Here is a 12,443-nt window from a genome sequence, read left to right on the forward strand (position 1 = left end):
CACAAACCTCCTTGATCTTGACTTCTGAAAGCCTAGTGCCTCAAATGTTGCACCTCTAATGGAGTCACAAACACCGCTAGTAACAAGATGACTTAGGAGAGGGAGGAGGGGGCACAAAATTCTTCCAAGATTCTATTAGAAGTGTTAGGGACGAATTTGGTGGCCTAGAGGGTTCCTTTTATAGCTAGGCTTCTAGGTTTATCAACTTGGAAACCCTAATCCAGTTGCTTAGTCCTTAAGCAGCCCAATGGATCCTTCCAGAAGGCCCTTGGACGATTTCTATATGTACTCTCATATAGAATTCGTCCACGGCATCCTTATGGATCCTAAGCCCAACTTTGTAACTATCTTATAATTACAGTATCGGTCCCCTTTATTTAATTAATATCTTTTGACCATAAAATTAATTCTTGATCAATATTAATTAAACAATATGATTTCTCTTTTAATATATTGCTCATATAATATATTAATAAATCATAATTAATCCTTTTTCTCCTCAATTCATCCTATCAGTTGCTATGGTGAACGCAACCCAAAAGGACCATGCTCATAATCGAGTCAAGTACATACCAAAATAGTTCTGGGCTTAGACACCTAATCCAACACTTTCGTCGTTTATCGATGTAGCTCATTTTTCGGTCTCTGGACGCCTTTAGTCGTTCCCTATTCTGAATGATCTTCTCAGTTGTTTCTCTGATGATATCAGGACCTGTGAGAGTATTGTTGGGTACCAGTCCCTTTGCCAGTTGGGTGTCTCCAACCTCATCTCAACAGAGAGGTGATCTGCATTTACGTACACATATAGCCTCAAAGGGAGCGACCTTGATGCTTGTGTGATAGCGATTGTTGTATGAGAATTCGACCTGTGGAAAGTGGATATCCCATGCCTTGCCAAAGTCTATCACACAGGCTCATAGCATATCTTCCAATGTCTGGATGGTCCATTCACTTTGTCCATCTGTTTGGGGATGGTAAGCAGTACTCATATCGAGCTGAGTTCCCAATGACATCTGGAGTGACTGCCAAAACCGAGAGGTAAATCTACTATCCCTGTCAGATATAATAGATACTAGCATGTCGTGTAATCTCACAATCTTTTTTATATAGGTCATGGTTAACTTCTCCATTTTATTAGTTTCCTTTATTGGCAGGAAGTGGGCGGATTTGGTCAATCGGTCCACGATTACCCAAATAGTGTCAAGTTCGCCCGCTGACTTGGGCAACTTGGTTATGAAATCCATTGTTATCCATTCCCACTTCCACTCGGGTATTTCTAACTGCTATAATAGACCCAAGAGCTCCTGATACTCTACCTTAACTTTAGCGCAAGTCATGCACTTGCTTACATAGGTAGCAATTTCGGCTCTCATATTCGGCCACCAATAATGTTTCTTGAGATAGTACTTTGTCTTGTGGGACAGAGTACTTTGTCTTGTGGGCTTCATTCATAATCACGTCTCTGAACCCACCAAACTTTGGGGTCCAAATTCGGTCCATAAGGTAGTAGGCTCCGTCCTCTTTGATTGTAAGGTTCTTGTCCATCCCACGCAAAGCTTCATTTATGATGTTTTCCGGTTTCAAGGCTTCCAGTTGAGGCTCTTTGATTTGTGAAGACAAGTGGGAATGAATGGTCATTGTTAGTGACTTGAATCGGCGACCCAAGTATTCTTTTCGGCTTAGGGAATCAACCACCACATTGGCTTTGCACGGGTGGTACCGGATCTCACACTCATAATCTTGAGCAACTCAACCCATCGTCGTTGCCTCATGTTTAACTCTTTCTGGTTTAGGATATGTTGGAGGCTTTTGTGATCCATGAAGATGGTGTAGTATGTACCCTAGAGATAGTGCCTCCAAATATTTAGTGCAAACACGACTGCTCCTAATTCTAAGTCGTGTATGGTGTAGGCTATGACCTTTCCTCGCTGCATGAGTACACAACATAATCATGGATTGGATGCGTCACAATAAAACACCAAGTCTTCTATTCCTTTTGGGAGAGTCAAGATAGGGGTGCTGCATAGAGCTTGTTTCAAGGTTTGGAAAGCAGCCTCTTGTTTCTTTTCCCAGATAAAGGGTACACCCTTTTGAGTTAAGACGGTGAGCGGCTTGGCGATCTTAGAGAAATTTTGTATGAACCTCCTGTAGTAACCAACGAGGCCTAAGAATTTCCTGGTCTCCATTGGGGTTCTTGGGGTTCCCCAGTCTTCAATTGCTTTGACCTTGGAGGGGTCCACATGCATTCCCTACTCACTGACCACATGGCACAGAGAATCCACCCTTCGAATCCAAAACTCGCATTTGGAGAACTTTGCATAGAATTTCTCTGCCCTTAATGTTTCCAGAACCTGCGATAAATGTTTACTGTGTTCTTCTTTACTTCGTGAGTATATGATTATATCATCGATAAAAACAATCACGAAGTTGTCATGGTAGGGTCGGCAGATTTGGTTCATCAGGTCCATAAAATCCGTAAGCACATTCGTTAGACAAAAGGGCATCACTACGAATTCATAGTGACCATAGTGGGTTCAGAATGAAGTCTTGGGGATGCCTTCTTCTTAGACCCATGGTTGGTGATAGTCAGACCTTAAATCTATCTTTGAGAAGTAACTTGCTCCTTGTAGCTGGTCAAATATATCATCGATCCAGGGAAGAGGGTATCGATTCTTGACGGTGAGCTTGTTGAGTTTGCGGTAATCGATGCACATACGAAACGACCCATCCTTCTTCTTCATGAATAATACCGAAGCTTCCCAGGGTGAGAAGCTTCACCTTATAAATCCCTTGTCCAGTAATTCACTTAATTGACTGGAAAGCTCTTGCATCTCCATAGGAGCTAATCTATATGGCGAATTGGTGATTGGTGTGGCTCTGGGTATTAAGTCGATCCGAAATTCGACTTGTCGTTTGGGAGGTATTCCCGGAAGGTCTTTGGGAAACACGTCGAGAAAATTGCACACCTCCGGAATGTCTTTGATGTTCTTTTCTTCTTTCTTTTTATCGACTACATGAGCTAAAAATGCGTAGTTCATCTTGTGTAAACAATTTTGTTCCATGATATACGAGATGAGACATAGATTCGTACCGAGGTTATTGCCATATATAACCAGGGTTTCATTGTCGGGTTGGTGAAGGCGAATGCCCTTCTCGTAGCACATAATATCACCACAGTGGGGGCTTAACCAGTTCGTGCCGATGATCACATCAAAAATCCTAATCGTTACCGACATTAAGTCAATTCGAAAGGAGTGGTTATTTAAAGTTAGTGTGCACCCTATGAATACATCGTTTGTTGTTTCTATTTTTCTGTTAGCCATTTCGTTGGTAAATGTTCCGTTTAATGCATGAGGATTTTGGTTGAGTAGGTGTTTAAACATATGCCTCACAAAGCTTCTTTCTGCCCCATTATCAAATAAAATGCATGCATAAATGTTGTTGAGGAGGAACGTACCAATGACCAAACCAGGTTCCTTTACTGCCTCCTCATGTCCTATTGCTAGGACTCTTCCCGTTACCCCTGTGTTCTTGTTGTTGGCCTTTTCACAGTTTCTTTTGTAGTGACCCATTTCTCCACACCCATAACATGTTTTACTTACACCAGTATTGGTAAGTTGATTGGCATGTTAGGTTGGTGTTCTACAATATCGACTGATGTGCACCTTCCTATTGCAGTTGGTACAGTGCATCTCTCGGCATGCACCATTGTGATGAAAGTTGCATTTATCACACTTTGGAATATTTCCCGCATATGGTTTGGTAGGTGCTAGTGTGGCAGGAGTGGTAGCGGCGTGAACCGCCACGATCTGTTGCTTCTTTGTACACTTCTGAGTTTGTTGCCCTTTCCTCTTGTTTCCCGAGTTTTTCTTGTTATCTTTCCCCTTTTTTGGTTCAGTGACGGAAGTCATCATTCCCTTTTGTACCCCATGGTCAAATAGCTTTTGCGCAAGGCACTTGGCGCTATCGAACGTTGTTGGGTCTGCAACAATCACATTCCCTTGAATCGGGGGAGTTAGTCCCCAAATGAAACGTTCCACCTTCTTACTTTTAGAAGTGATCATTCCCGGATACATGATCGTCAGGTCGCTGAATCTGGCAGTGTAAGCTTCAATGTCCGAGTCCTTCACAGTGAGATTCCATAATTCATGTTCAAGTTTTTGTAACTCACCTCTAGGGCAATACTCTTTAAGCATCATGGTTTTGAGGTCCCCCCAAGTCATTGAATTCGCCACTAGGAGTGTTAGAGCCTTGATGTGGCCATTCCACCATGTAAGGGCTCTATTGGCAAAGTTACAGGATGCGGATTTAACTTTGCTTTCCTCCGGGCAGCCACTGATCTCAAAGAATGACTCTGTCCTTTCAAACCATCGAGTTAGGGCTATAACACCTCCACTTCCGTTGAATGGTCTTGGTTTTCCGTTTGTAAACTCTTTATATGTGCATGCTCGCTGAAGCCCTTGAGTAACCCCATGGTTGTAACTGCCCGTTCCGTTTCTGCTTCCGCCTCTATTTGCACCATTGTTGTTAATATGTGCCAGAGTAGCAATGACTGTGGCTGAAACTGACACCTGGAATGTGGCCAAATTTATTTGTGGTGGAGGCGGCAGTGGCGGTGGTGCTGTTGCATTGTTCTGGCGTCGTTTATATCTTCAAGGCGGCATTCTACTGCCACTGGTGGAATTTGATAAGTTTTTGATAAGGGTTATGATATGGATACTATTGTAATGAAACATCGCATTTAGATATGTCAAGTCTAGTGGTTATCGACCTTTATTTTGTACTTATAATTGAAATCTTGTTTTACCAAATAAAAATGAATAGATAAGACATAGGAGATAACAACATCCATAAATAAAAAAAACACATGTTTGTTTCATTAATGATAAAGTAGAGGTACATAACTTTTGGAAAATTGACCTTTGTAAGGTCTACAATACATCAAAATAATAATTCGACAGCATAACGACCATTCAAATAGTGTAATCACTTAGACGTAGGGTCGGTCCTACATAGAAACTAAAGAAAAAGGGTAGCACTAACGCATACCCAAATATCTAGTCTATCATAGCGGGTGACTAGGATAGATCCTCCTCACGTCGAGTAGTCCCCTGTGGTGCCTGGGATGAAGTAAAAGCACCATGTAGCTCAGCTAGTCGGCACTCAGCTACCAACACTCTCTCCTCAAGAGCAATATGTCTCTCTTGGTATTCCCTTACCTCCGCTTGTGCGGCAGTAAGGTCCTCGATGAGTCGGTCCATAGGGTTGTAATCCCTCTCGAGGTTTTGAGTGCGTGCAGTCGTGACCTCTACGATAGCTCTCATCTCCATAACTCGGTTGGCTATCGTCTGAGCTTTATCTCCAATGTCTGAAATCCTCCGGACCATGAAGGGAAGGGCTCGGTCAGCGGGTCCTCCATGGCGAAGGTCATAAAATCCTCGCTCCATCCCAAAAGGTGGGTTTTGCCCTTGATGCCGGATCCATCTCTCAAGATCATATGCCCAGGGGGCATAGGGCTATTATAGCCCCAACGGTGAGCGGGTACTCTAGCCATGTGGGGAGGATCGATGACTTCGGACTCCGCGCCCAGCTCATCCTCCTTCTCTTAGTCTTCTTCCTCTTCAACTTCTTACTTCAACTCATCCTCCAGGATCTCCCTAGGATCCTCCTAAGGGTCCTCCACGATCTATCCGTCATTCCCATGGTTAGGGAAATAAGGATCTCCAGGATGGGGAAAACCTGCCATGGCATCTGCACAAGAATATAAGCACAAGAGAACATATGAAAGATTCATAAAATGTTGAAACACTCTTATAGTATTTTATGTCTTTATGTTTTGTTCTTAGATCCTTTTGGTCATATCTTGAATAAATCTAGTTGATCAGAAAATATTTACCCTAGATATGATTACATAACTGTCTAAATTTAATCACGATGTCCAAATCTTCTAAATGCATAACTGTTGAATACAAACGAAACATATTTACCGTAGATATGATTACATAACAATTGAATACAAATGAAACATAGCAACCCAAACGACATACATTGAGAATACAAACTTACATAGTTTACATATTGTGAAAACCCGAAATTTCTATTTTGTACAACCATTCAATTCAATAGAAGTCAGAACAGTTTCTGCTAACTTTCAAGCTTTTTGGATTAAGTTTGAGGGTTTTAAGTTTAGTACTTCAGGAAATATCAGGAGAGAGGATGCCCTAGGGTTTATTGTGAAACAATATTATTCCAAAACTCCAAGAGTTTGGATTTTACGGCCTGAACAAAGGTGTTTACAGCCGTAAACCCTAATGTTGGGGTATATATATGACACTTAGTCATTATTTGCCATTTTTCGCAAATCCAAGATCTAAATCTCAAAACTCTCTCATGTATCATCGAACAATTCTTCAAGATCTTCAACTTGTAAGTGTTTCTAGTCCTAATAAGTTGATATAATACTTAATCTAGTGATCTAACACACTTCCACCCGTGAAATCATTCCAAAAGGTTAGATCTTCAAGTTTCACCAAGAACACACACTAGTGTCCTTGGACTTTTAGCACCTTTTCAAGCCACTATCTTGTAAGTACTCCTATCCTAGAGTATCTCAAGGCTTGTTACACTACCATATATCAAGAAATCACCCAAGAAACACCAAGATCAAGGTGTTTACAGTCCAAGATGTTCTTGGACCGCAAACCCTAATTAGGGTGCCAAAGTGTTCCCTAGTCCTTCCTAAGCCTTGGAAACTTGCTTAGATCCCTTCCTTGTTGAGTTAAGGGCTTGAAAACATCAAAAGACCATAAACCATATGGTTTTACGGTCGTAAACCCAAAGAAAAATGGTCTAAGGACCGTAAACTCCATTTAGGAGTTAAATGGTGCCCTAATCCCTTCCATAGGCTTATACTTCAAGTAGAAATGCTTCTAAGGACTTGTAGAGCTTCAAAACAACACATGGTCAAAGGGGAATGAGATTACGGCCGTAAACCCATGAGTTTACGACTGTAAACTCAATGAGTGATGGTCACAAAACCGTAAACTCCAATAAGGGGTTTTCCTTAAACCCTAAACTCAATAGCAATGTCCTACAACACTTAGATGCAATCCTTATGACTTATAGCACTTATAAAAGGTGTTTTACATGTCCTAGGATGTCTTAACTTTGTTAATTAGTTGTTTAAAAGACTAATTGGATACATATATGTGTTATTATATGTTAACTAGGATCTTTGAGTGTGTACAAGTCTTCACTTGACACTTAGCATCCTATACAATCCGTTCGTCCAAACCACTCACTGCAGGTGAGTTCGTACCCCTTAATTAACCTTTTAAATGTTTTTAAATGTTTATAAATGCTTTATGGGGGGATACAAGTTGAATCATGCTAGTTGTTATATTAATCACATGTGATTAATAACTAGCATGCAAATGGATTTACGATACGTTAACTGTTTTACCAAATAGATTTCTTTAAAATGACTTTATTAAACGTTTTTACGTGTTTAAAACTCTTTATCAAACTGTCTTACATATTGTAGGTTTCCTTTCAAACTCTGCTACAAATGTATTTCAAACAAAGGTTTTCCTTATACTTAAACTGTCTTATCAAACTAAATACTTTCAATCGTTTTATAAACTGACATCAAGTCATCATTTCTTAGTATTAAACCTTTCAAAGGTTTTAAAAAACTTCTTTTATGCTTTTATATTGTCAAATACATGCCTAAATATGTATAGTTATATAAATAATCTTTAAAGGACTTAGGACTGTTGGCTCGCTTTATTTTCCTTTTCCTCGTTGGGATGTGGCTTTAGGTCATCGGTTACTCGTCCGAATTTCATCTAAATATTAGTTATATATCATGTATACATATATAGACATAAAAGTTCCTCCAGTCAGTTCAGTACCTTTGGGTAGCAAAGACATAATTTCGGTTATACATGTACATTACTAGTAACTATAATAGGTATAATTAGGAGATATTACTTACCATTCCAGGTACAAGGAATCACACTAGAGTCAGTTCATTCATGAGTCTATACTAATACATTACATGTTACATGAATACGCTTAGAAGAGTACGTTTACATAGATACGCTTACATGAACACGTTTACATTAATATGTTTAATAGAAACTATTACATAGGATCTGTTACAACGTTTCAGGACTTACCATTCCACTCCCAAGACTGTTAGCTACAGTAGGGAAAATGATCATCGACAGGTGTCTACGGTTGTACCTTTTCGGCGAGTTTCCACGCCGTGAATATCCTAGTGCAAAAGGATACATCTTTAGTCATTATATTATTTTCCTTCCTTTACTTTGTGACACATTCACATGAACGACGAGGTAGGATATATTTGATATAGATAAACTATTTTTCCTTATTACCTTTATATTGTGACTCATACACATATACGACGAGGTAGACTATAACTTTTATAATAATAGTTAAACAGGGAAGAACGGTTACATTTACAGTGATGCTTACTTACAAAACAGTCGAGTCTTGGTAGAAGGCTACTTTCAAAACAGTCAGGTCTTGCTAGAAGATGACTATTATACTAGTAGGAAATATGATATTTTATAGGGTTTTCAAACATTTACAAATCTTTACTTTACAATTTTACAAATCAAAGACACATTAATACTTATGAATTCACCAGCTTTATTGCTGATACTCGCTTTCAAAATAACTTGTATTCTCAGGTCAGAAATAGATAGGTACGACGACCAGGTTTCGTGAAGACGGAGCAGTCAAGACTCGTCTTTTATTTTTGAACATTCATTATGTTGTTTATGATATGAAAGAGCACACATGTATTTAAAAACTATACTATTAATGCAATGGATGATGTTGTTGCTTGTTTACTACTTTACATTGTTGTGATACACTACATAACGTCCTCCGCCTCAGAACGTTTCCGCCGTTCCCGGTTTTGGGATGTGACAGATTGGTATCAGAGCATTGTTTATAGTGAATTGAGTATATCAACCCATAAAATATATACTAACTATAAATACAATGGGATTAAAAATACTCTGACCAAGAGTTTATACTTTTAAATAATAAAATATTTAACTAAGTATACGTGCCTGCATTCATACTAAAATCAGTGTCACAATGACAGGAACAAAAGTATTACGATTGTTGAATATCACACGTAAGCTCGGGGATGTATGGTCAGTCTTGGGAGTGGCATAGCCTGATCAACTATGCTGGTCCGAGGAGTGATTAGCACATGGCCAAGAATGGTTGTGATACGGAAACAAGTCTAAAAACTTACCAACACTAGCACCAGGAGAACATTATAACAGAACCTAAGTCTAAAATACTATAGGAGTATTTTGTGTTACTACAATTACTTAATTGAGAACTAAAAAAAAGATCTTCGTTACTAAGTTGATAGTTGCTAAGTGGATACACTAAGGATATATGTAACTAGGATGTCATAGACTTAGAATCTATGAAATTTTTGCTTTACTCATATTCCTTGTGAATTTGGAGTTAAGGTCACTTATTCGAAGGCCTATCCTGTTTTGATTACATATAACTGGTATACACTTTACAAATAGTGATGTAACTAGTGAAGATTTTCTAATAATTATCTAGATAGTTCGCCTAATAATTATTTCCTTACCCTAAATTCTCACGTAGATAACATGGTTGGACTCCATCCCCACGGCAACCCGTACCTTCCGAATGAAGGCAATGCTAGATGGTTTGGAGAAGAACCCGAGAATGATCATCCAATCCCTTAGAATGATCACCATGCTGTAGACCTTTCGGATGATGATAACTCCGAACCTGAGGTTGAGAACCTACCCCCGGTAGCTCCCATTCCAAATCCTAACCCTCGTCCGACTTTTCATGGCCCTACGCCTCCTTGGGTAGAATGCTTCGAAACATGGAGCGAAGAGCAAGAACAACCTATGTCGTTTAATGGAGACCGAAGCTTCTATAACGTAAACGAAGGTAGCTCAGCAGACAGAGTTCTACCAATCCTGATCCGTAGAGCTAACCGAAATGAAATTTAGGGCAGGACGGCTCTCCAACGTATTGAAGAGGTTAATGCCAATGCAAGAATACATACCGTTCGCACCAATCGCCTTGATCACACAAGTGAGAGATCTGAGAGAAACCATGAGACCTTGCTGCAAGCCCTAGCTGAAACCCGAGCCGAAGTCATAGAGCTCCGAGTACGTCAGAGGGTGTACGAAAGATACCTACTTGATATGGAACGTTAACTAGCTGAACTAAGGGTTCACCATAGGGGTGACCGTCGCCAGTAGGAGATACTTTACTTCCTTCTTTTTTTTAAAGAACCGTGTTCCTGTCTAAGTTCTGTGTAGCACTTTTCTATGTGACTACCGTGTACTGTAAGTCCTTTAGTTAGGTCTTTATGTTGTCAAAGACTTTTCTACTCTAGATGTGATGTAAGACCTACTACAAGCTCAATTTTCCCAAACTTATTACATCTTAAACATCGATTTTATTGACAGTCGGCTAACTTTCGTGTCACTCTTTGTTCAAAAACTTTCATCATACTTTCATTGGAGTCTATCTGAAACTTGCTTTAGTCAAGTCTTTGGACTTTAGTAATTTAACTCTGGAATCATTTTCAAGCCTCTTTCAAAGGTTGGATCATATTATCCACCAACCTATAATACCTCGGCTTGAACGAAAAACGTCTTGAGACCATTGTATGAACTTACTTCCACTCTTTGCTAGTACTGCATCATAGGGATGTAGGTCGAACCCACGAGAACGTACTTTTATTCTTTACATGAACGATCAAACTACGTCTAGGATCAACCATACTCGCTCACAAATTCATTTTCTTTCCTTGTAACAGAATCATGTCGCCGAAGAAAAACAATCAACCCATCAACCAAACACCAACTCTTCAGATTGGTACAACTACCTTTCAAGCTGCAATCTCGGCTGTCGTGTAAGCTGTTCTGACCCACGTTAACGCTAAAAACGCAAATGTTAGCAGGACTGTTAACAATAATTCCAATCCAAGTAACAATCAAGTACCTCAACGAGCAACAAGCTACCACGACACCTCGAACCCCAAGCCCAAGAATAAACAAACGAAAGTTTTGGGCTAAGGCTAAAGGCAAATCACCCTAAGGGGCGAGCAAAAGACAACAACCTGTGGCAACCTTCACAGCCACGACATCTGTACCTCCTACTACCATCCCTTCTGGTATCCCAATTGTCCCTACACCAGCCAAGCAGTATGTTGGAAACCTACCGAAATGCAATAAGTGCAGCTTCCATCATCTGGGTAGTTGTCGTTCGTTACACTGCTTTAAATGCAACAAGAATGGACATACTACCAGCTGCTGCAGGACTCGGATCCAACACATTACTTCAACCACCAATGTCGAAATCTCTCGGATATGCCATCTATGTGGCGTAATCGGACACTTCAAGAGGGATTGTCCAACAAAGAAGAACGACGGTGAATCCGGAGGAGTTTGACCTCAGAATGGAAAGAGGCAACGAAGGACCCTACTGTAGTATAGGTTCACTTCCAATCGTCAGTATTATGTATGATTTTAAAATATGCTTAAAACTAGTGCAACTCGAGTCTTATCTTTTGTGAGATCATGTCAGTTAAGGGATCCTCGTGCTGCGTATACTTGCCTTTTGTAGTATACTTTGTTCGCAGCAGTATTCCTATAGTTACTCTAAAGTATTGTAACTCTGTTAAAAGTTGCACCGTTGTGTTTTTTCTGTAACGCCTTTATGTTCAAATCTAATTTCTTTTATTTCTAAGTAAGTCTGACATTATCATACAACTTGAGTCAATTCGATCCGCACAATACCAGTTTCGTGCGCACATCTCTTTCTCCGAAAACGTCTTTCTAGCGAAGCCGTCATTCCAGAACACCGAAGTACTCATGCATAGAGTACCTCATACTTCTTATCATTTCCGAAGAAAACTCAGCAAACCTCCCCGAAGTACCACTCGTACAGTACGTCACGTTCAATCCAAAGACCCATACGGTTGATCTATCGCTAAAGAATGTATACATAGGGGTGGTATATAATCAAGGTTCTACAGGTTTAGAATTGATGATTCCACTTTAACTTCTTTTCCTTATTGGGATGTGAGGTTTAAGAAGAATCATTTATTCGACTACGTTTTCAATCTTAATTATATACGACTCATATACACGAGACTGTGATTGATGAACCATGTATGACTTCTAATATGAACTTCAGGACGGAGACTGCCCAAGACTACGAGTAATCACATCATCATGCGAACAAACTTAGAGCCCAATATTGCTTTTGTAACCAGATCGCCCTATGATCTAACGCCCACGGAAATACAAGAACCACCAGGACAACTTAATGAACTACGCATCAATGGAATGGAAAGACCAAGCTTCTCACCCTGGAGAGCTCCGGTCTTGTTC

The 12,443-nt window shown here is 40.0% G+C and overlaps 1 protein-coding gene across 1 annotated transcript; it reads right to left on the reverse strand.

The window, feature by feature from the left end:
• Window positions 1-2,774: 2,774 nt before the first annotated feature.
• Window positions 2,775-3,572, reverse strand: LOC145049736 (uncharacterized). Its single transcript, XM_078998103.1, has one exon. It carries the CDS (start codon window positions 3,570-3,572, stop codon window positions 2,775-2,777), a length of 798 nt encoding a protein of 265 aa, XP_078854229.1.
• Window positions 3,573-12,443: the final 8,871 nt, after the last annotated feature.

This window comes from Lactuca serriola, chromosome 5, assembly GCF_051521515.1.
Source record: "Lactuca serriola cultivar US96UC23 chromosome 5, Lser_US96UC23_V15, whole genome shotgun sequence".
Classification (NCBI taxonomy): Eukaryota; Viridiplantae; Streptophyta; class Magnoliopsida; order Asterales; family Asteraceae; genus Lactuca; species Lactuca serriola.